This window comes from Erythranthe guttata, chromosome 13 (genome assembly GCF_056151865.1).
Source record: "Erythranthe guttata isolate IM_541 chromosome 13, IM_541, whole genome shotgun sequence".
Taxonomy (NCBI): Eukaryota; Viridiplantae; Streptophyta; class Magnoliopsida; order Lamiales; family Phrymaceae; genus Erythranthe; species Erythranthe guttata.
The window spans coordinates 18,252,501-18,275,878 of NC_142545.1; the positions used below are offsets into that span (position 1 = coordinate 18,252,501).

Genomic DNA, 23,378 nt, shown 5'->3' on the forward strand with positions numbered 1-23,378 from the left:
CTTCTCTGTGTTCGTTGCTTTTCACCAGATAAAACTCCAGGAGTGTCCACAAAAGTAATATGCTCCAGCAGCTTTAGGCATTTAAAAACAAAAGTAATTTAAAAGAATGAGCCGTCAAGAAATTTGTCTTGCCTATTTTAAGAAAACGATGAAAAGGTAAAGTTTTGTCTCTCACAGGATGTGGCATTTGTGAACACTCGAATTTAGACAAAAACGCACTTCCGAATGTTGTCAGACCGCTGAAAGGCATATCTGCTTGAACGGCAATAGTGTTGCCTGGAACACTTCTTTCATCAGGTCCATTCTGCATTAATTAATTAATATATATCTATCAGCACAAATTAATGTAACAACTAACAATCTTGCCCCAAATACATTAAAAAACGAGATCGAAGAACCATATAGAACTATGTGTAACACTTACCTCTAAAAATTAAATATTAGTATTATTTAAAAAAAAATAAAACATAACAATAACATACCATGACAACAACAAATCTGTCTGTGGTAGGCTCTGGTCCGATATGAGCACCTATGACGCAAAATAGGTTAACAATTAACGATATATTTTACAAACAAAGAAAATGAAGGTAGATGAATACGAGAGTTGCTAAATACCTGGATAACTTGTTCTGAGCAAATGTTTGATAAATGTCGTCTTTCCAGTTGAATATTGACCCAGTAGCATCACCATAGGTTTAGCATCGAAATCACTGTTGGTCTTTCAACACACAATACGTAATTGCAGAAAGTCAATCCCAAACATAAGCAGCTAAAATATTATATATATCAAAGAAGCAAAAACTGCAACCAAAAAAGATTTGACGGAAGAAGGAATACTTACCAGTGAGGGAGAAACAAAGTCGTTAAACTGATAGGTTGTTTCCAGGGGCTTCAGCTTCTGAATGTACAGCCTCTTTAATCCATCGACAATCGAAGTGACAGAGCTCAAAGATACCTAATATAATAAATAATAACAACGGTTCATTCCAGGACTTAAAAGATTCAATAAAGAAAAGGAAGTGGAAAGCGAGGACAGTGAACTTTCGTAAATACAACACAATTAATTTGAGATCTAAAACTTGGAATCTAATTATCTTTAAATAGGACATAAAATCTTGAAGTGATTTGATGATTATACATTAAAAAAACAAAAAGGAAAGGGAACAGCTCAATATGAAAGTGCAATCAAAACTCAAGGTTAAGGCGAGAATCCCAAATAAACGAAAGCGGAATAAAGCTCGGGTGGTTGAAATTTTGGAGTAGAACGTAGACTAATATGTATAACTGCTGGAATTGCTCCGTAGAGAACTACTCATATGCTGTTGAAACGGTTTGATTAACCACATAAGACACTGTGTAAGGATGAAACGGAAATGCAAAAGCAAGATACTAAAAATGTCGGAATACCTTCTTTGCAGATTTTGAAGAAGAAAACCAGCTAGCTGCAAGTGAAGATTGAACTTGAGGACTGCCTAAATCATATCAAAGTCAGCTTCAAATATCAAGATACTAAGCTTCGAATTTGAACAACGTTATCCATCTTACCATTCTGTTCGGGTTCATTTGATAAACGCTTTTTCTTCTGCATAAAAGAAAGAAAAGAGCTCCATTAATTGGTATCTAAACTAACGGAAGTATAAACTAGGAAAACGAACTTACAGTGAGAAGCGCACCCAGACCATCCAGAGCCGGTGTTTGCAAGTTTTCAAAGTCAACTGCCAATAATAAATGTAATTAAACATTTTCACGATCATAATTATAAAATAGAACATACTAAAGTAATTAGATCTAACAAGGAAATTGAAAAAATAAAAGAAGCAAAATCATATGATAGTCGAGCACTAACCTTCAGAGCTCAAAATATCGCTAGTAAGGGCATGCCCAGCTTGTGCCAAAGAAACTAACTACATGGCCAAACGGTAAACAGAGATAAGCATCATAATATAATGATCATTTTCGCAGAACAGATAAAAAACGAGCAAAACCTGCATTGCTGTAATGAATTCTTTAAATCCAAGAAACCCTTGCCTTTTCGAATCAGCAATTGCCCAGACCTTGTCGAAACGAAACAAAAGCGAAAGAAAAATTAGAAGACCGGTAAAGTAAATTGAAGTAGATGTAATCGAGGCTTATATCCAGTTTCAAGATCCTACAAACATAAAAACAAGCAAACATGCAACACCCGGACAACATTAAACGAGAAAACAAATACGAATCTGTTTACAAGCTAATTCGACAATAGCAAGATCCCCATCACTACACAGTGCATATCGGGCAAATAAATGAACTATACATACACATAAACGTAAAGTGCCGTCGTATTGGCTACGAAATCAGCCACATTCACTATCCACCAACTGAATCACATCTATTCCAAACAATTTAACTCAGTAAAAGTTTGAACTCCCCCCAAATATATTAACTAAAAAACCAATTGAACAAGTTGAAAAAAAAAGGGGGTGGTTACCAGTTTGAGATCTTGACGAGGCAAATTAGACAAGGAAAAGAATTTGGTGGCGTCAGCTCCCGTGAGTCGGCCATCTCCATCTGAAGATTATTGCATTTTCTAGGTTTGCAATCAGTAAATCAAAAAAAAAAAAAAAAAAAAAAAAAAGACGTGAAAACAAACCTGAATCGGCGAAAGAAAACCAGTCCTGGTAGATCTTCTGGTGCTCCTTGGAGCACCGACTAATCGGGGCGGAATCTATCTCCATTTTTTGGCTCCACCGGATCCTCTTTTCAAATATTTGGGTTCTGTATACGGGTGGTGGGATTATCTATCTGTCATTCCGGGGGAAAACAAGTTTTTGTCTTTTTGTTGGGGGGCCTTCGCCGACGTACCGCGCGTCGAAACGACGACGTTTTTGTGTTTGAGTTTGGCAAGTGAGTCTACTCTGAGCCTGGTCTCCTATTTGACTATTTCCTATGTCTTATTTATTTTATTGAATAGACTGGAAATAAAGTAAAGAATTTAAATACCGAATATTTAAGTTGTGAGTGGTGGGCTTGGTTTAACAATGGTGAATAACTGAAAATGATTTGTTTTAAAGACTTCACTAACATTCAATATACATAATAAATTAATGTTGGCCACCATTTGTTAAAGTTTGGGACTCAAATATGAATTTTGGGATTGGGTCTATCGACTTAATTAATTCTCTGACTAGAAATGCATGCTCGAGCTAACCGAAGTCCAGTCCGTAATCGACCATTTTTTGTTTTGACCGTCCAGATTACTTTGTTTAATGATGGACGTTCGCTATCTCATACTTAACTATCTCCTCTCAATTCTACTTATAGTTTTGAATGCACAGCTTATCTCTCCTCATTTCTCCATCTATCTATGAACAACACTTCCGTTATCAGCTTGTCTTTTTTCGCCAACTCTTTATAGAGTCTACACCGTACATGGTTAACTTTGACTTGAGAGCAGATTTGTTGTCTACTACCATCGATTATGTGTTTATTTATAATGCCTTTAGAGAAAGAGACAGAGATAACACTTATCTATATGCATCTTTGAATTTTCTCCTTTAAATTTCCTTCTTATATGAGTGATTGAGTTTCTCAATGAGAGAAAACTGGAGTTTACAGAGTGTGCACTTTTAACTGGTTGTGTTGGTGAATCTACTGATCAGTATGAGCATTGGAGTAGATCTAGGGTTTTAGGATTTGAATGGTTGTGGCTTGGTACTGATTTCCAATTGGAGTTGTCATCTTCTTAGATTCTGAAATGGACATCAACAATAGGGAACTAAGCCGTTCAGGAAACATTATTAACTTTGAACTATTTCTGTTTGTGTATCTATTTCCCTCTATTTCTAATTATCTTCTTTATTGTATGAGTGCGCAAGAGCATTCATCCCATATTTAACTCGGGTCAAAGCTTGCACACCATAATTATTTAAAAAGTAGTAAAAATGAATTGTTCTAGACATAAATCAAGTGACATGGTGTTTTTTTTCAGCACCAACCTGTCCTAAATTGTGGGGCTCTAGAACAGCTTTTTGATGTGAAAGGCTGAAAACAAATTGCAACCAACAAAAGATATTTCGATTGACAAAGTATATATAAAGATTCAATTTTTATTTTTTAAATAACATTATGTATGCATTATAAATACTTACATAAAATTGTACGTATGTACTGTCCAAGTACTATCGATTCATTACATGAACCAGTATATCCTGGGGAAAAAAGTAAAGACTTGTATAAGTGTATGTATATACATCAGTAATCATCACTCTTTCTAAGAGGAGCAAAAACCCAAAAAAATCAAAAATAAAAATATGAAAACATATACAAAAACTAAATAACAATAATAAATAAATTGCTGCTCCTCTCTACATGCTCAGCATATTCTTCGCTGATCCATGCACAAGCACAACCAATGGTGGATTTTCAGACATCAAAATCAGATAAAGCAAACCTCGGACAAACAAACAAACAAGTTCCAATTCGCTAATTCAAGATATGCCTATTGTCTTCCCAAGCAGCCACAAAACCAGCGATAACTCGATCCCGAATATGGTGTGAAGAGAACTTCGGTCCAGCATGAACCCGTACACCGTAATTCCAGCTCTATTGTTCTCAAAATACGTCACTGCAAAAAGAAAAAAATTCATAATACATCAAGCATCTAAAAAAATTTAGAACAATCATTTTGAAGCGTATAAAACTTACCCAATGCTTGTCTTTTCTGAAACGAGATTGTGCTGTGGGTATACATAGGAACAAACTTAGAGTTATCGAGTTCATCTTCTTCATCACCAACATCGTCCAGATCAAAAGAACCCTCCGAACAGGTTGCACTGAACATGCGCTCCTCCACCATTCGAGTAACTGGAGTTTCAGTCTCGGTGGTGTCGAACGAATCGATTGTGGCACAGACGTGCCACTTGGAGGCAAGGCACGTCACAGCCTGTGCCTTGTGGGTGATTCTAGCGGCACTTCGCAGCAGAATCAATAGTCCCGCCACAAGGCTAACAGAGCAAACCTGTTGTTCATAATAATAGAAAAATTATTAATCATCAACATCTCAAGAGTCTTGAAATCGGACGGAACGTATAGGATTTAGCACTTTCGGAAATATTCCAATTTTGTTCGGAAGTGGAAAACTAATTCCAATTTTGTTCCAAAAAAATCGGAAATCCGAATTTCATAAATTGGAATGGAAAAACTCGTTCCAAAATCGGAAATTTTTGGATCGGTATCGGCGGAATTCAGAAAAGTACAATTTTTTGGTCACCTAAATTATCAAATGCATAATAATATCAATGTTATAAGTGTAATTTCGAGAGAGAAAAACGGAATTCCGATCCAGAAAAAATCGGAATGAAAAATATTGTTTCAAAATTGGCAGAAATTGGAAATTCATTCCAATTCCTACCCCTACGGCCCTACCTACTCAAGACAAACATATTCATTAAAAAAATGTTAAGACAGATTATATACCGCTAGTTCTCCGCTGTGGTAAAGATTGACATCAGCATTGGGGCGTGTGGTCATAAGAAGAGACGAGAATTGGCTTGCTGTGATGAAGAACAACGCACACAGTATGAAAGCTCTGTACCTATGGCTTATGATCCTTAAATGCCTTCTGATTCTGAGGTGTTCTCTCAACACTGTTTCAACATCGGAGTTGACCTGGAAAACCAGTGCAAAATCTTGCATGCGGAGAATCTGGAGATAGCACAGAAGGCGGAAGAGAACACAGACAAGGAAAAAAACCATCGATCTGTAAAACCACGAGCATAGCTCGAGCACACAAGCAACGGTGTTGCTCACTACTGCGTTCCCCAAGAAGGCGATTCGTGTTCCTCCGGATGTGTACCACCATATCTTGTACGCACTCTCGGCGGCAAAACAGGGGAGCACGAATACGAATAAGATCTTCAGCGATCTCTGAGCGTGCAAAGAAGATAGTCTACTTTCATTGTATGTAACAAGCATATAAAGAAATAAGAACTAGCTGGTTGTTACATAAAAATTGCTGTCCTGTCTAGTTTCTAGACATTGCAATTGATGGTAAAGGAATTGGATCGAGGGTTCGGTATGCTTAAATGTACTCAAAACTTCAAATCGGCAACTATAATTCTCTGTTTATTAGATCTGTAATTACTGGTATTACTGTGCAAGTGCTGCATGTAATCAATCTTCTATAGTAATGGATATAGTGTAATTTAGGTAGACTAACTGACTAAGCAACGAGTCTACAGAATTGCTTAACAGAGAATCAATTTGGGGAATCAAGAATAAAAGTCAGAATTAACAATAAGACAATCCTAACCTTTTTTGTTTTGTTTTTCTCTCTTTGGCATTTTGACAAACAGTAAGAGGGAGTGAAATCTAATGAGAAAACGTACATTGAATTGTTGGGTATAACCATTCCTAACGGTCTCGCTCTCATCGCGGAGCTTATCGAAGAAGAGGAACCGCCGGAGGCCGTACCTCCGGACGAAGGTGGAGAGACAAATGAAGGACAAGGCGGCGATGCCGCTGAGGGAGAGCTGCGCGACGGCGTCGTACGGCCTGCTGTGGAAGCTGTCGCAATCGGCGCCGCAGGTGAGGACGAAATGCGAGACCGCCGGAACCACAATGGCGAGGGCGAAGAAAACGAACCAGGAGAGGCAGGCGCTCCAGTGGGTGGACTGATCGACGCAGAGCCATTTCAGCCACGTGCGGAATCCTTGGAGCTCGTCGTGGGAGTGGGAGGCGCACCGGGCGAAGCTTCTGTTCTTCGTCTGACTGCTGCTGATCAGGGTTTCTTCGTCCGCCATCGCCGCCACCAATCTACGATCATCAATTTTTTACCTGATGATTTCGGCTGAATTCAGAAATGATTCTGGTGGTGGGTCTGAATTGAAATCTTATATCATGGTCGATTTTATATGAATTACTATCCAGCACGGAAATATTTGTTCAGCCTTTTTTTTTTTTTTTTTTAATGATTAAAAACTGTTCAACAACCAATGGGATTGTGCCGTGTGGCGGATCTTATTCCTCACTTTTACTCTGCGATGGGATAAAGTCATAAAACCGGTGTCATAATAATCTTCAATTTTGAAAAATATTAAAATATTAAATTAAATAACTATAGAATATGGAGTAATAAATATGATGGTATGTATTATTTAATTTTTTTTGTATGTTTATACACTGCTACTGCCTCAGATCCGACTGAAAATAAGTGTGACATTGATTGGTAGCACCAAAGAATAATACTATATTATATGTGGTTTATTATGAAGGTGAAGTGGTCGTGATTGATTTGGTAATAAATGTATTTTTATTAGTGGTATAGAACTATAGATTAAATCATATCATATTATTCTTACCAAAAAAAAAATCATACCATATTATGAAAATTAAAATATATAAGAAAAATTACAATTATTATTATTTAGTTTTTTATTTCTTGTAACGAAGAAATCTGCAGACAATTGTGCACCTATAAAGGAAAAATCTACACGTATAATAGTTAGCATACAAAAAATATAAATTAAACTATGCTAATCATTTGTGACAAGCTTGGTCTAATGACCGTTGGCTTGTTGGCAAGGGGAGCATACCAATTAATTGTGCGTGCAAGATGTGTGTGGAGTTCCGAAAAGAAAGAAAGGAAAAATACCAAAAAACTATAATTACTAACTATTATCTCAATAAAAATCCTTAAAACAATTATTCAATCTAAGAAATTTCAAATTCAAAATACCAAACTTTTAAATGATTAAATTTAAATTTTATCATTCGGGCAATGTTATCATTGATATTGAAATTTTGGGATTCTTAACATAGAGGAATATTTCGTGGGACTTTTTGGGTTATAAAAAATTTAAATCATGTGTTTTTGGCAATTTTCCAAAATAAGATGTATATTGATGGTTCATTATGTCTAAATACCTATATATTTAAGGAGTAAAAGTGCAATTACCATTTAGTAGTCGTCGGCGGGTGGGGACCACATATGTGCAACCGGCAACGTGTACTGTTCGCATTTGAATCAAAGCAATTACGGCTCCGACATGACACGTCCAATTATTTCGTTATTGTATTCCCACAATAAAACAAACTTCAAAATTCAACAAAAAATTATTTATATAAAATAAATTATACAATTGTTGTAGAATATAGTATAAAATATAATATAAAGAAACTATACTAGAATTAATACAAGAAAACAAGGGAATATAGCCACTCAAAGCTTCTGTATAGAAATTATGTTTGATAATAAAAGGTAATTATTCATCTCACCAGATTACATCTATTTATACATGAGATTACCTATTACATATATGACACGAAGCATATGTTTTAGATAGTCATTAATTAAAATTAATACACGTATTAATACAAGGGTCTACAAGGCATACATATGAAGATCACGTCAAGGCAGCCTAATTCTATTGGTTGAGTCCATGTGGTTATAACACTCCTCCTTGGACGAAACATCATTTCCTTCAAATCAACGTCATGTGTATAGGCTACCTCGTTAAAAACCTTTGCTGGAAAACCCAATGGGACAAAACCAGTCATAAGGGAAAAAGAGTGTAGCACATCATGGCTTCTCCTGAAATGAGCAGTATAAGTCCCAGGATGGACTCTTAGTCTTGAGTCACATTGGCTCTTCTCATACCAATGTTATATACCAATTTCTCAAATGTAGAAGTAGGCAAGGACTTTGTAAACAAATCAGCAAGATTGTCGCATGAGCCAACTTGTCGAACATCGATCTCTCCATTCTTCTGAAGCTCATGTGTGTGGAAGAACTTTGGTGATATATGTTTGGTCCTATCACCTTTTATGTATCCGCCCCTTGTTTGCGCTATACAAGCAACATTGTCTTCGTAAATGATTGTGGGCGTGTTTGTAACTGGATGTAATTTGCAGGAATTTCGTATATGCGATATAACCGATCTTAGCCAAACACATTCTCTGCCTGCCTCATAAAGAGCTATTATTTCTGAATGATTTGATGAGGTGGCCACTAATGTTTGTTTTGGTAGATCGCCAAGATATACCTGCACCATTATAACAAAACAAATATCCAGTTTGTGAACGAGCTTTGTGGGGATCAGATCTATATCCCGCATCGGCATAACCAACTAACCCTTGGTTAGTTGCATTCTTTGAATAAAATAATCCCAAATCTGCAGTGCCACGAAGATATCTAAAAATATGTTTAACACCATTCCAGTGTCTCCGGGTAGGCTCAGAACTGTACCGCGCAAGCACATTTACCGCAAAAGCGATATCAGGTCAAGTGCATTGTGCTAGATACATTAACGCTCCGATAGCATTAAGATACGGCACTTCTGGGCCAAGTATCTCTTCATTAAATTCTTTAGGTCGGAACGGATCCTTTTCAGGATCTAAATTGCGCACAACCATAGGGGTGCTCAATGGATTAGAATTTTCCATATTAAACTTTCTGAGCACTCGTTTAGTATATGCAGATTGGTGTATAAGTATGCCGTTATTTTTATGCTCAAGCTCAATACCAAGACAGAGTTTGGTTTTTCCAAGGTCCTTGACCTCAAACTCTTTCTTTAAATATTCAGCAGCATTGGCTAACTATTCAGGAGTGCCAATGAGGTTCATGTCATCTACATAAACCGCAATAATAGCAAATCCGGTTTCTGATCGTTTAATAAAAACGCATGGGAAAATAGGATCATTTTTATAACCTTCCCTGATAAGGTATTCACTCAATCTATGATACCACATGCGACCAGATTGCTTTAGACCATACAATGATCTTTGCAATTTAATTGAGTGCAGCTCACGAGGAGCGCCAGAGTTTGACATTTTATATCCATCGGGAATTTTCATATAAATATCAGAATCTAGTGAACCATATAGATAGGCTGTTACAACGTCCATTAGACGCATATCCAGTCCCTCTTGGACGACCATATTTATAAGGAAACGAAAAGTGATCGTATCCATCACTGGTGAATACGTCTCATCATAATCAATCCCAGGCCGCTGGGAAAAGCCTTGAGCTACAAGGCGGGCTTTATATCGTACAATTTCATTGTTCTCGTTTCTCTTACGGACAAATACCCATTTATACCCAACGGGCTTTACATTATCCGGAATTTGAACGATTTGCCCGAATACTTTCCGTTTTTCTAGGGAAGCCAGTTCAGATTTTATTGCTTCCTCCCACATAGGCCAATCATTTCTTTGGCGGCATTCCATTATGGAACGCGATTCACTATCATAATCATCGTACATAATTTCTTGTGCAACTGAGAATGCAAAAATATTATCGATGATTATCTCATTTATATCCCATATTTCATTGCAATAACTTATGGGATTCTCGGTATTCCCGGGATTTGATATCGCTTTTTCGATATTAGGCTCAACAGATTCATCTGGAGCATTCTCACTAGGAATCGCCTCATTTGAGGGTTCATTGATTTTCCCCTTTCTTTTTCTAGGAACAACGTCCTTTGATCCAATAGGTCTACCCCGTTTTTGTCGTGGGGGATCATCATTCATTTTCGCATGTTCTTCAGGAACAGCGATCCTAGCTGGCACATTCACAGCTGGAATATAAGACTTCGTGACTTTACTGGCATCATTAAATGCATTAGGAAATCTATTGGCAATATTTTGTAAATGAATGATTCTATGGATCTCATTTTCACATTCAGAGGTACGTGGGTCGAGATGAGATAAATGTTGCTCACACCATGTGAGATTCTCGATTGGTTTTGGTTTATCATTATCACGGATATTCTGAATATCCTTACCAATCGGTATAAATAATGTCTCATCAAAATGACAATCCGCAAATCTAGCGGTAAATAAATCACCCGTCATTGGTTCCAAGAACCTAACGATCGACGGTGAATCAAACCCAACGTATATGCCAAGTCGGCGTTGGGGACCCATTTTAGTCCTCTGATGAGGAGGAATTGACACTTGTACCGCGCAACCAAATGTGCGAAGGTGTGAAATATCGGGCTCAAAACCTAATGCCAATTGCATTGGGGAATGCATATGATAAGCAGTGGGGCGTAATTTAATCAGTGTTGATGCATGCAATATTGCATGGCCCCATGCTGCACTAGTGAGTTTAGATCTCATCAGCAAAGTACGAGCAATTATTTGGACGTGTTTAATCAGAAATTCCGCCAGTCCATTTTGAGTGTGAACGTACGCTACTGGGTGCTCGACATTTATTCCCAGTGCTGCACAATACTCATCAAAAGTTTTTGATGTAAATTCTCCGGCATTATCCATTCTTATATTTCTAATGGGATACTCAGGGAAATGTGCTCGGAGTTTAATAATTTGTGCAAGCAAACGCGCAAATGCAACATTTCGCGTAGATAATAAGCATACGTGGGACCATCTACAAGATGCGTCCACCAAAACCATAAAATATCTAAATGGCCCACTTGCAGGGTGTATTGGTCCACAAATATCACCATGAATACGTTGTAAAAACGATGGGGATTCATAACCGACCTTTTCGATGGAAGGTTTTATAATGAGCTTTCCTTGTGAACATGATTCGCAGAAATATTCATTGGACATTAAGATCTTTGTATCTTTTAATGGATGTCCCTTAGTATGTTGTACAATCCTACGCATCATAGTCGTTCCTGGGTGACCCAGTCGATCATGCCATAATCCGTGTATATTGGGATTAACAAGTTTCCATGGCATAGTGACATAGGATTCGAAAGCTCTAATTTGGAAACAATACACTCCAGAAGCTGTCGCTTCGAGTTTTTCATGAACAATTCTTTTGTCCATAACATATGATGTGATGCAGAGACACTCCACGGTATTTTCAACCAGTGTCTCTAAATGATATCCATTACGTCTCACATCTTTAAAACTCAGTAGATTCTTATTTGATCTACCTGATATCAATGCATTTTCAATATGCAAAGTGGTACCATTAGGCAACACAATTGTTGCGTTCCCGGAACCATCTATTATTTCCACGGAACCTGCTATGGTTTTAACTTGTGCCTTGCACAATGTCACACTCGAGAAATATATTTTATTATTGAATATTGAGTGTGTAGTTGCACTATCGAGTAGGCAATTTTCTCTTTTGTCGACGTTCTCCATGTTTGTCTGAATTAAGTAACATAAAATTAATATTGAATCGTAGTATAGTTTGTAAATGATATAATAACAAACTCATAATTTTATACATAATCAAAATATCAGCTCGACCTCGGGAACATAACTTCCAAGGGAGATATGTACATGGATACATCAAAAGACAAACTAGCTCAATCTCGGGTACTATATCATCCGAGAGAGATATATACAAAGTATACATAGTGAGTACAAAACAACCCAAAAGAGATGCTCATTTGACAATTTACACAAGAGGATCAAGATCTGTAAAGAAATCTGATAACTCAAGAGAGGCTCTATCTTGAGCAGGATCTTGATCAAGCATGCTCCCAGATGTGCTGGCTTCAAGAACAGCAAGTGGCATTTCTGCCTCAGTTACATTTGCCTGGACATTTTTTCCTTTGTCTCTTTTTGAATCCTGGTACAGATTTACCAGATGTTGGGCGGTTCTACAAACTTTAGCCCAGTGTCCAGTCATACCACATCTAATACACATATTATCTGGAATTCTTTCCGCGGGCATCTTGCCTTTATCGCGTTTTGCCTGAAATGGTTGTCTCTGCCAGACCGTATTAGTATTATTTCGACGGGGATATTCATATCCACCACGGTCATTATTTCGGGCATCTTGAGGGGGACCACGTCCACCGCCTCTGCGTGCACCACGCCAGTATCTACGCCCACGGCCTCTAAATCGGCCCATATTTCTATTTTGATTAGCATGTGCTTCAGGCACAGCTTGGGACCCACATGGTCGCAAATCATGATTTTTCAACAGCAATTCATTTGTTTTTTCTGCTGTGAGGAGTACAGAGATCAACTCCGAATATGTTTTAAACTGGCGCTGCCTATATTGCTGTTGGAGCACCAAGTTCGAGGCATGCATAGTAGAGAAAGTTTTTTCCAATTTATCATATTCAGATATTTTAACTCCACACAAGGCTAATCGGGACTCAAGTTTAAACAGTGTCGAATTATAGTCGGCAACAGATTTGAAGTCCTGCAGCCTTAGATGCTGCCAATTGTATTGGGCCTGTGGGAGAATCACAGTTTTTGTGTGATCAAACCTTTCTTTGAGTTTTTGCCATATCTCTGATGGCCTTTCAAGTTGTATATATTCGTCTTTCAAATCCTCGGAAAGATGATGACGAATAAAAATCATAGCATTTGCCTCATCTTTCCTGTTTGCCTCCTTGATATCTACACAATCCAAGGCTTTTACAAGATCTAGCCCTTGGAGGTGTAATTTGATATCTAAGCACAGGATAAAAAGTTACTGCCGGTAACATCAAGGATTTGAAATTTTTGTTTTTCGATTCCGGCCATCGTAAAATAAAATAAGTAGAAATAGTACAACAAAAAGATAAATTTTACAAACCTATAAATTTGTAGAGCAAAAGCTCGTGCTGATAACGTGTTGTAGAATATAGTATAAAATATAATATAAAGAAACTATACTAGAATTAATACAAGAAAACAAGGGAATATAGCCACTCAAAGCTTCTGTATAGAAATTATGTTTGATAATAAAAGGTAATTATTCATCTCACCAGATTACATCTATTTATACATGAGATTACCTATTACATATATGACACGAAGCATATGTTTTAGATAGTCATTAATTAAAATTAATACACGTATTAATACAAGGGTCTACAAGGCATACATATGAAGATCACGTGAAGGCATATGTATATGCCTAATTCTATTGATTGAGTCCATGTGGTTATAACAACAATCAATTTCATCAGGTTATATATCAACAGTTGTAAATAGTTGGGTTGGTCAAATAATTAGTGGTGGAGGTGAGATTATTATTACTATAAATTATGACTAAGATGACACGCGTTTTCGTTGCAATTCAAAATTCATTTCGATTTGGCCTAAAGTGTACACCTCGTCATCACCAGCACAGCTAATTATTTGATTAATTAATATTAAGTTTATTACTTTGAATTTCAAATCGAAAAAGTCTATAGAATAATAATGTGTTTGCCGGAAAAAGAAAAATATTTAATAATATACCAATATTTTAAATTTAAATACTTTGAGTCATCCAAAGAGAGTTACTACTTGTTCTCATTTTCATTAGTGTTTGACAGAACATATACCTTTTTTTAAATCTAATGCGCGCACATGTGTGTGAGAGAGAAAGTGTGTGTAAGAGTGTTTGTGAGTATGAGAGAGAGAAAGAGTGTGTGTGTGTGTGTGTGAGAGAAGGAGAGAGACCTTTGCGAATTCATCAGGGAGGTTATCGATGAGTTTTTGTTGTGCCTTAGCTTTGCCCATCATTGCAGGCATCTCCTTCTTCAGATGACTGATGATGTAAGCATGAATCTTAGCAGCCCTAGCACGTTTCACAAATTCGTTTATCTGCACAATATTCAAGATTATCAAAACAATTAGACCGTGTTTTCCCTATGCCGATAAACAAACAATGAGTTTTTTTTTTTAGAAAAACTCCATGAGACTATGAAGATGTCATACTCACCCGACGGTCACAGGCCTTTTTTGGAATGTCTTTCAAATCGGAGAGAAGATCGTCCTGTTCTTTCTCAAACAGCTCTCTACCAAGAGGACCCGCTGCAGCCTCGTTTATAGGCTTGTCATTAAATGAACTGTTAAGACAAAAATATATCATAACTACAGAATATCTCATTTGCTTTCCAAGATAAGATTATGCAATCTCCCCTAGTCGTTTGGTTGGGGAGATTAGCCATGATTAACTAATAATTGGAATTTGTTTGATATTTGGTACACCCAATAACTTCTCGGTCGATCCGAAAATATTATGTTCTCATGCATTTTAGGGGTCCAACAAAACAATTGGATTTTCGTTAAATTATTATTAAATATTATCTTGGCTAATCCTATCTTGATAACCAAATAAAATTTAACCTATAGGTCATAATGGAAATTTGACATTTACTCTTTGATATGAGCTAATAAAAAGTCAACAATAATAAATCACAAAAATGAAGCAATCGCAGAGTGCTTACCCAATATAAACACGATTAACTTCGGGAGTATTTAGTACCTTCCCGAGGGACCACATCAAAGCTCCATACACACGCATAAGCTGCAATTAATCAAGTTAGCACAGAACGCTTAGTTTTTGTTTTGAAAGTTGAAAAATGAGTTACAAGAAAAAGTCTCAAAAATAAGTCGTACTTGTTGTGTGTCAACTTGGTCGGCCTTGTTCAAAACCACACGTATCTTATCATCGTGCCCTCTTAAAGATCCAATTACTCGTTTAAATTCATCGCTTATATCCAGTTTGTGAGGGTCGAAAAGAAGGAGGATCAAATCACACTTTGAGGCAAACCATGATGTCACACCGGTGAAATCGTAGCTTCTCTGTGTTCTTTGCTTTTCACCAGACAAAACTCCAGGAGTGTCCACAAAAGTAATATGCTCCAGCAGCTTTAGGCATTCAAAAACAAAAGTAATTAAAAAGATGAGCCGTTAAGAAATTTGTCTTGTCTATTTTAAGAAAACGATGAAAAGGTATAGTTTTGTCTCTCACGGGATGTGGCATTTGTGAACACTCGAATTTAGACAAAAACGCACTTCCGAATGTTGTCAGACCGCTGAAAGGCATATCTGCTTGAACGGCGATAGTGTTCCCTGGAACACTTCTCTCATCAGGTCCATTCTGCATTAATTAATAAATATATATCAGCAAAAATTAATGAAACAACTAACAATCTTGCCCCAAATATATATTAAAAAAAAAACGAGATAGAAGAACCATATAGATTTATGTCTAACTTACCTCTAATAATTAAATATTAGTACTATAGATAAATAAATCATAACAATAACATACCATCACAACAACGAATCTGTCTGTGGTGGGATCTGGTCCGATATGAGCACCTATGACCCAAAATAGGTTAACAATTAACAATATATTTTACAAACAAAGAAAATGAAGGTAGATGAATACGAGAGTTGTTAAATACCTGGATAACTTGTTCTGAGCAAATGTTTGATAAATGTCGTCTTTCCAGTTGAATATTGACCCAGTAGCATCACCATAGGTTTAGCATCGAAATCACTGTTGGTCTTTCAACACACAATACGTAATTGCAAAAAGTCAATCCCAAACATAAGCAGCTAAAGTATTATATATATCAAAGAAGCAAAAACTGCAACCAAAAAAGATTTGACGGAAGAAGGAATACTTACCAGTGAGGGAGAAACAAAGTCGTTAAACTGATAGGTTGTTTCCAGGGGCTTCAGCTTCTGAATGTACAGCCTCTTTAATCCATCAACAATCGAAGTGACAGAGCTCAAAGATATCTAATACAATAAATAATAACAACGGATCATTCCAGGAATTAAAAGATTCAGTAAAGAAAAGGAAGTGGAATGCGAGGACAGTGAACTTTCGTAAATACAACACAATTAATTTGAGATCTAAAACTTGGAAGCGAATTATCTTTAAATAGGACATAAAATCTTGAAGTGATTTGATGATTATACATTAAAAAAACAAAAAGGAAAGGAAACAGCTCAATATGAGAGTGCAATCAAAACTCAGGGTTAAGGCGAGAAGCCCAAATAAACGAGAGCGGAATAAAGCTCGGGTGGTTGAAATTTTGGAGTAGAACGTACACTAATATGTATAACTGCTGGAATTGCTCAGTAGAGAACTACTCATATGCTGTTGAAACAGTTTGATTAACCACATAAGACACTATATAAGGATGAAACGGAAATGCAAAAGCAAGATACTAAAAATGTCGGAATACCTTCTTTGCAGATTTTGAAGAAGAAAACCAGCTAGCTGCAAGTGAAGATTGAACTTGAGGACTACCTAAATCATATCAAAGTCAGCTTCAAATATCAAGATACTAAGCTTCGAATTTGAACAACGTTATCCATCTTACCATTCTGTTCGGGTTCATTTGATAAACGCTTTTTCTTCTGCATAAAAGAAAGAAAACAGCTCCATTAATTGGTATCTAAACTAACGGAAGTATAAACTAGGAAAACGAACTTACAGTGAGAAGCGCACCCAGACCATCCAGAGCCGGTGTTTGCAAGTTTTCAAAGTCAACTGCCAATAACAAATGTAATTAAACATTTTCACGATCATAATTATAAAATAGAACATACTAAAAGTAATTAGATCGAACTAGGAAATCGAAAATAAAATAAGCGAAATCATATGATAGTCGAGCACTAACCTTCAGAGCTCAAAATATCGCTAGTAAGGGCATGCCCAGCTTGTGCCAAAGAAACTAACTACATGGCCAAACGGTAAACAGAGATAAGCATCATAATATAATGATCATTTTCGCAGAACAGATAAAAAACGAGCAAAACCTGCATTGCTGTAATGAATTCTTTAAATCCAAGAAACCCTTGCCTTTTCGAATCAGCAATTGCCCAGACCTTGTCGAAACGAAACAAAAGCAAACGAAAAATTAGAAGACAGATAAAATAAATTGAAGTAGATGTAATCAAGGCTTCTATCCAGTTTCGAAATCCTACAAACATAAAACAAGCCAATATGCCGCACTCGAACAACATTAAGCGAGCAAACAAATACGAATCTGTTTACAAGCTAATTCGACAATGGCTCCGAAAAAAATGATTTAGATATACACATAAACGTAAAGTACGAAATCAGCACATTCACTCTGCACTAATTGGACCACATCTATTCCAAACAATTGAACTCCATAATAACCTAAACCTAGTAAATTTTTGAACTCCCCCAAACTATATTTACTAAAAAACCAATTGAACAAGTTGAAAAAAAAAGGGGGATGGTTACCAGTTTGAGATCTTGACGAGGCAAATTAGACAAGGAAAAGAATTTGGTGGCGTCGGCTCCCGTGAGTCGGCCGTCTCCATCTGAAGATGATTGCATTTTCTAGGTTTGCAATCAGTAAATCAAAAAAAAAAAAAAAAAAACAGTGACGTGAAATCAAGGCAAAACCTGAATCGGCGAAAGAAAACCAGCCTAATCGGGGCGGAATCTATCTCCATCCTCGAGATTCCGAATCGGGTATTTTTGGCTCCACCGGATCCTCTTTTCAAATATTTGGGTTACTATTGGAAAACAAGTTTTTGTCTTTTTGTTGTGTTTGAGTTTGGCAAGTCTACTCTGAGCCTGGTCTCCTATTTGACTATTTCCTATTTCTTATTTATTTTATTTATTGAATAGACTGGAGAAAATAAAGCAAAGAATTTAAATACTGAATATTTAAGTTGATAGAAAAGTGAGTGGTGGGCTTGGTTTAACAATGGTGAATAACTGAAAATGATTTGTTTTAAAGACTTCACTAACATTCAATATACATAATAAATTAATGTTGGCCACCATTTGTTAAAGTTTGGGACTCAAATATGAATTTTGGGATTGGGTCTATCGACTTAATTAATTCTCTGACGGTCCAACTCCTAGAAATGCTTGAGCTAATTGAAGTCCAGTTCATAGTCGACCATTTTTTATTTTGATCATTCAGATTAAGTTGTTTAACCGTACATGAGCTCGAATGGGTTAAAACGGGTACAAACTGAAGAATATTCAACATTATCTAGAAGATTCAAAGTTGAAGGGGGTGCTTGTAATTACCCAAACATGAAGGAAGGATTGTTTAGTAATTTGTTCTAAATTACGTGAAATGTTCTTTAGTTTATACTCGTTTTGTGCAAAAATGCAGTTACTAATACACCACAATCCGATATTTACAAGTCAAGATACACATCTTACGATCATCTTGTTTCAAAATGTGGAACTCAAATATGGTAAAACGGGTACAAACTGTTCGATTGACTAAGTATAAAGATTCAATTTTTATTATTCAAATAACATTATATGTACTGTCCAAGTACTATCGATTCATTACATGAACCAGTATAATGCCTGGGGAAAAATTTAAAGACTTGTATAAGTGTATGTATATACACCAGTAATCATCACTCTTTCTAAGAGAAGCAAAAACCAAAAATATGAAAACATATACAAAAACTAAACAACAATAATAAATAAATTGCTGCTCCTCTCTACATGCTCAACGAATTCTTCGCTGATCCATGCACAAGCACAACCAATGGTGGATTTTCAGACATCAAAGCCAGATAAAGAAAACCTCGGACAAACAAACAAACAAGTCCTTATTTGCTAATTCAAGATATGCCTGTGGTATTCCCAAGTAGCCACAAAACCAGCGATAACTCGAGCCCGAATATGGTGTTAAGAGAACTTCGGTCCAGCATGAACCCGTACACCGTAATTCCAGCTCTATTGTTCTCAAAATACGTCACTGCGAAAAGAAAAAAAAAATCCATAATACATCAAACATCTAACACAATTTAGAAAAATCATTTCGAAGCATATAAAACTCTTACCCAATGCTTGTCTTTTCTGAAACGAGATTGTGCTGTGTGTATACATAGGAACAAACTTGGAGTTATCGAGTTCATCTTCTTCATCACCAACATCGTCCAGATCAAAAGAACCGTCGGAACAGGTTGCACTGAATATCCGCTCCTCCACCATTCGAGTCACCGGAGTTTCAGTCTCGGTGGTGTCGAACGAATCGATTGTGGCACAGACGTGCCACTTGGATGCAAGGCACGTCACAGCCTGTGCCTTGTGGGTGATTCTAGCGGCACTTCGCAGCAGAATTAATAGTCCCGCCACAAGGCTAACAGAGCAAACCTGTTGTTCATAATAATAGAAAAATTATTAATCATCAACATCTCAAGAGTCTTGAAATCGGACGGAATTCCGATCCAGAAAAATTCGGAATGAAAAATATTGTTTCAAAATCGGCAGAAATTGGAAATTCCATTCCAATTCCTACCCCTACCCACTCAAGACAAACATATTCATTAAGAAAATGTTAAGACAGATTATATACCGCTAGTTCTCCACTGTGGTAAAGATTGACATCAGCATTGGGGCGTGTGGTCATAAGAAGAGACGATAATTGGCTTGCTGTGATGAAGAACAACGCACACAGTATGAAAGCTCTGTACCTATGGCTTATGATCATTAAATGCCTTCTGATTCTGAGGTGTTCTCTCAACACTGTTTCAACATTGGAGTTGACCTGGAAAACCAGTGCAAAATCTTGCATGCGGAGAATCTGGAGATAGCACAGAAGGCGGAAGAGAACACAGACAAGGAAAAAAACCATCGATCTGTAAAACCAGGAGCACAGCTCGAGCACACAAGCAACGGTGTTGCTCACTACTACATTCCCCAAGAAGGCGATTCGTGTTCCTCCGGACGTGTACCACCATATCTTGTACGCAGTCTCGGCGGCAAAACAGGGCAGCACGAATACGAATAAGATCTTCAGCGATCTCTGCGCGTGCAAAGAAGATAGTCTACTTTCATTGTATGTAACAAGCATATAAAGAAATAAGAACTAGCTGGTTGTTACATAAAAATTGCTGTATTGTCTAGTTTCTAGACATTGCAATTGATGGTAAAGGAATTGGATCGAGAGTTCAGTAGCCTTAAATGTACTCAAAACTTCAAATCGGCAACTATAATTCTCTGTTTATTAGATATATGATTACTGGTATTACTGTGCAAGTGCTGCATGTAATCAATCTTCTGTAGTAATGGATATAGTGTAATTTATGTAGACTAAGCAATGAGTCTACAGAATTGCTGAACAGAGCATCAATTTGGGGAATCAAGAACAAAAGTCAGAATTAACAATAAGACAATCCTAACCTTTTTTGTTTACCTTTTCTTCTTTGGCATTTTGACAAACAGTAAGAGGGAGTGAAATGAAATGAAAAAAACGTACATTGAATTGTTGGGTATAACCATTCCTAACGGTCTCGCTCTCATCGCGGAGCTTATCGAAGAAGAGGAACCGCCGGAGGCCATACTTCCGGACGAAGGTGGAGAGACAAATGAAGGACAAGGCGGCGATGCCGCTGAGGGAGAGCTGCGTGACGGCGTCGTACGGCCTGCTGTGGAAGCTGTCGCAATCGGCCCCGCAGGTGAGGACGAAATGGGAGACCGCCGGAACCACAATGGCGAGGGCGAAGAAGACGAACCAGGAGAGGCAGGCGCTCCAGTGGTTGGACTGATCGACGCACAGCCATTTCAGCCACGTGCGGAAATCATGGAGCTCGTCGTGTGAGTGGGAGGCGTACCGCGCGAAGCTCCTGCTCTTCGTCTGACTGCTGATGATCAGGTTTTCTTCGTCCGCCATCGCCGCCACCAATCTACGATCATCAATTTTTTTACCTGATTTCGGCTGAATTAAGGAAGGCAAAATTAGAAATGATTTTGGTGGGTCTGAATTGTAATCTTATATCATGTTCGATTTTATATGAATTACTATCCAGCACGGAAATATTTGTTCAGCTTCTTTTTTTTTTTAATGATTAAAAGCTGTTTCAACAACCAATGGAATTGTGCCGTGTGGCGGATCTTATTCCTCACTTTTACTCTGCGATGGGATAAAGTCATAATAAAACCGGTGTCAGAATCTTCAATTTTGAAAAATATTAAAATATTAAAATAAATAACTATAGAATATAATAAATATGATGGTAATTGGTATGTATTATTTAAATTTTTTTTTTTGTGTGTTATACACTACTACTACCTCAGATCCGACTGAAAATAAGTGTGACAATTGATTGATAGCGCCAATGAATAAGTGTAAAATCTATATTATATGTGGTTTATTATGAAGGTGAAGTGGTCGTGATTGATTTGGTAATAAATGTATTTTCATTAGTGGTATAGAACTATAGATTAAATCATATCATATTATTCTTACCAAAAAAAAATCATATCATATTATGAAAATTAAAATATATAAGAAAAATTACACAATTATTATTATTTAGTTTTTTATTTCTTGTAACGAAAGAATCTGCAGACAATTGTGCACCGATAAAGGAAAAATCTATGCTGTTGTATAATAGTTAGCAAACAAAAAATATAATCAAACTATGCTAATCATTTGCGACAAGTTTGGTCTAACGACCGTTGGCTTGTTGGCAAGGGGAACATAACAATTAATTGTGTGTGCAAGATGTGTGTGGAGTTCCAAAGAGAAAGAAATGAAAAATACCAAAAAATTATAATTACTAACTATTATCTCAATAAAAATCCTCAAAACAATTATTCGATCTAAGAAATCCCAAATTCAAAATACCAAACTTTTAAATGATTAAATTTAAGTTTTACCATTCGGGCAATGTTATCATTGATATTGAAATTTTGGGATTCTTAACATAGAGGAATATTTCTTGGGACTTTTTGGGTTATAAAAAATTTAAATCAAGGGTTTTTGGCATATTTCCAAAATAAGATGAAAATTGATGGACCATTATGTCTAAAAATAGTATACCTATATATTTAAGGAGTAAAAGTGCAATTACCATTTAGTAGCCGTCGGCGGGTGGGGACCACATATGTGCAACCGGCAACGTGTACTGTTCGCATTTGAATCAAGCAATTACGGCTCCGACATGACACGTCCAATTATTTCGTTATTTTATTCCCACCATAAAACAAACTTCATCTTACTGAAACAACAAAAAATAAAAAAATAAAAAAATAAAATATAAAATCAATTTCATCAGGTTATATATATCAACAGTTGTGAAAATTTGGGTTGGTCAAATAATTAGTGGTGGAGGTGAGATTATTATTACTATAAATTATGACTAAGATGACACGCGTTTTCGTTGCAATTCAAAATTCATTTCGATTTGGCCTAAAGTGTACACCTCGTCATCACCAGCACAGCTAATTATTTGATTAATTAATATTAAGTTTATTACTTTAAATTTCAAATCGAAAAAGTCTATAGAATAATAATGTGTTTGCCGCAAAAAAGAAATATATTTAATAATGTACCATTATTTTAAATTTAAATACATTGACTCACCCAAACAGAGTTACTACTTGCTCTCATTTCATTAATGTTTGACAGAACAGATACCTTTTTAAAATATAATCTTATTTCGAGATTCAGAATTAAATTACTTTACATATATATATATTTTTTTTAATATTATCTTATTTCGAAATTGAGATTTTTTTTCTGTCTCCCAAATCTAATAAATCAAGTTTATATCGTTGGGCCTAGATAATTTAGATTAAGGATTAGAGTGGTGATCCAATCCTAGTCAATATTTTGAAAACCTCAATCATAATTAAATGAACATAACATGTTACTCCTAAAGCGGGCCGAGAGAGTTCCGGGCCGTTAGTCACTACTACATTTATTCGGGCCGAGAGAGTTCCAGGC

The 23,378-nt window shown here is 36.6% G+C and overlaps 5 protein-coding genes across 6 annotated transcripts in view; all 5 read right to left on the reverse strand.

Annotated features, from left to right (window-relative positions):
• The window catches only part of LOC105968643 (EH domain-containing protein 1), a 4,866-nt gene extending 1,910 nt beyond the window's left edge, over positions 1–2,956 (reverse strand). The window contains exons 1-12 of one of the 2 annotated variants that reach the window (XM_012993276.2): positions 2,633–2,956; positions 2,471–2,550; positions 1,989–2,057; positions 1,850–1,907; positions 1,663–1,718; positions 1,549–1,585; positions 1,411–1,475; positions 845–958; positions 619–721; positions 483–532; positions 176–304; positions 1–71 (exon numbers count right to left, since the gene is read on the reverse strand). The exon at positions 1–71 is cut by the window's left edge and continues 181 nt beyond it. In XM_012993276.2, the coding sequence (XP_012848730.2) occupies positions 1–71; positions 176–304; positions 483–532; positions 619–721; positions 845–958; positions 1,411–1,475; positions 1,549–1,585; positions 1,663–1,718; positions 1,850–1,907; positions 1,989–2,057; positions 2,471–2,550; positions 2,633–2,717 (917 nt within the window). In that variant the 5' untranslated portion in view covers positions 2,718–2,956. The remainder of the gene's footprint in view (positions 72–175; positions 305–482; positions 533–618; positions 722–844; positions 959–1,410; positions 1,476–1,548; positions 1,586–1,662; positions 1,719–1,849; positions 1,908–1,988; positions 2,058–2,470; positions 2,551–2,632) is intronic. The other variant, XM_088812020.1, reaches the window with a different exon arrangement.
• Positions 2,957–4,145: 1,189 nt separating this feature from the next.
• On the reverse strand, positions 4,146–7,061 carry LOC105968645 (hypothetical protein). The gene is made up of 4 exons (XM_088812022.1): positions 6,369–7,061; positions 5,458–5,907; positions 4,687–4,999; positions 4,146–4,606 (listed from the first exon to the last, which is right to left on the reverse strand). The coding sequence occupies exons 1-4, from the start codon at positions 6,780–6,782 to the stop codon at positions 4,470–4,472; spliced, it is 1,314 nt and encodes a 437-aa protein (XP_088668148.1). The 5' UTR covers positions 6,783–7,061; the 3' UTR covers positions 4,146–4,469.
• A 5,300-nt stretch (positions 7,062–12,361) lies between these two features.
• LOC148766095 (uncharacterized) lies at positions 12,362–13,279 on the reverse strand. The gene has a single exon (XM_088812490.1). The coding sequence runs from the start codon at positions 13,277–13,279 to the stop codon at positions 12,362–12,364; it is 918 nt and encodes a 305-aa protein (XP_088668616.1).
• Positions 13,280–14,132: 853 nt separating this feature from the next.
• LOC105968644 (EH domain-containing protein 1-like) lies at positions 14,133–18,265 on the reverse strand. The gene is made up of 15 exons (XM_088812021.1): positions 18,074–18,265; positions 17,909–17,988; positions 17,455–17,523; positions 17,316–17,373; positions 17,130–17,185; positions 17,016–17,052; positions 16,878–16,942; positions 16,312–16,425; positions 16,086–16,188; positions 15,950–15,999; positions 15,647–15,775; positions 15,292–15,543; positions 15,120–15,199; positions 14,612–14,738; positions 14,133–14,493 (listed from the first exon to the last, which is right to left on the reverse strand). The coding sequence occupies exons 3-15, from the start codon at positions 17,458–17,460 to the stop codon at positions 14,209–14,211; spliced, it is 1,362 nt and encodes a 453-aa protein (XP_088668147.1). The 5' UTR covers positions 17,461–17,523; positions 17,909–17,988; positions 18,074–18,265; the 3' UTR covers positions 14,133–14,208.
• A 644-nt stretch (positions 18,266–18,909) lies between these two features.
• LOC105968646 (hypothetical protein) lies at positions 18,910–22,646 on the reverse strand. The gene is made up of 5 exons (XM_012993278.2): positions 22,504–22,646; positions 20,907–21,365; positions 20,004–20,453; positions 19,489–19,801; positions 18,910–19,403 (listed from the first exon to the last, which is right to left on the reverse strand). Exons 1-5 carry the CDS (start codon positions 22,504–22,506, stop codon positions 19,267–19,269), a joined length of 1,362 nt encoding a protein of 453 aa, XP_012848732.2. The 5' UTR covers positions 22,507–22,646; the 3' UTR covers positions 18,910–19,266.
• Positions 22,647–23,378: the final 732 nt, after the last annotated feature.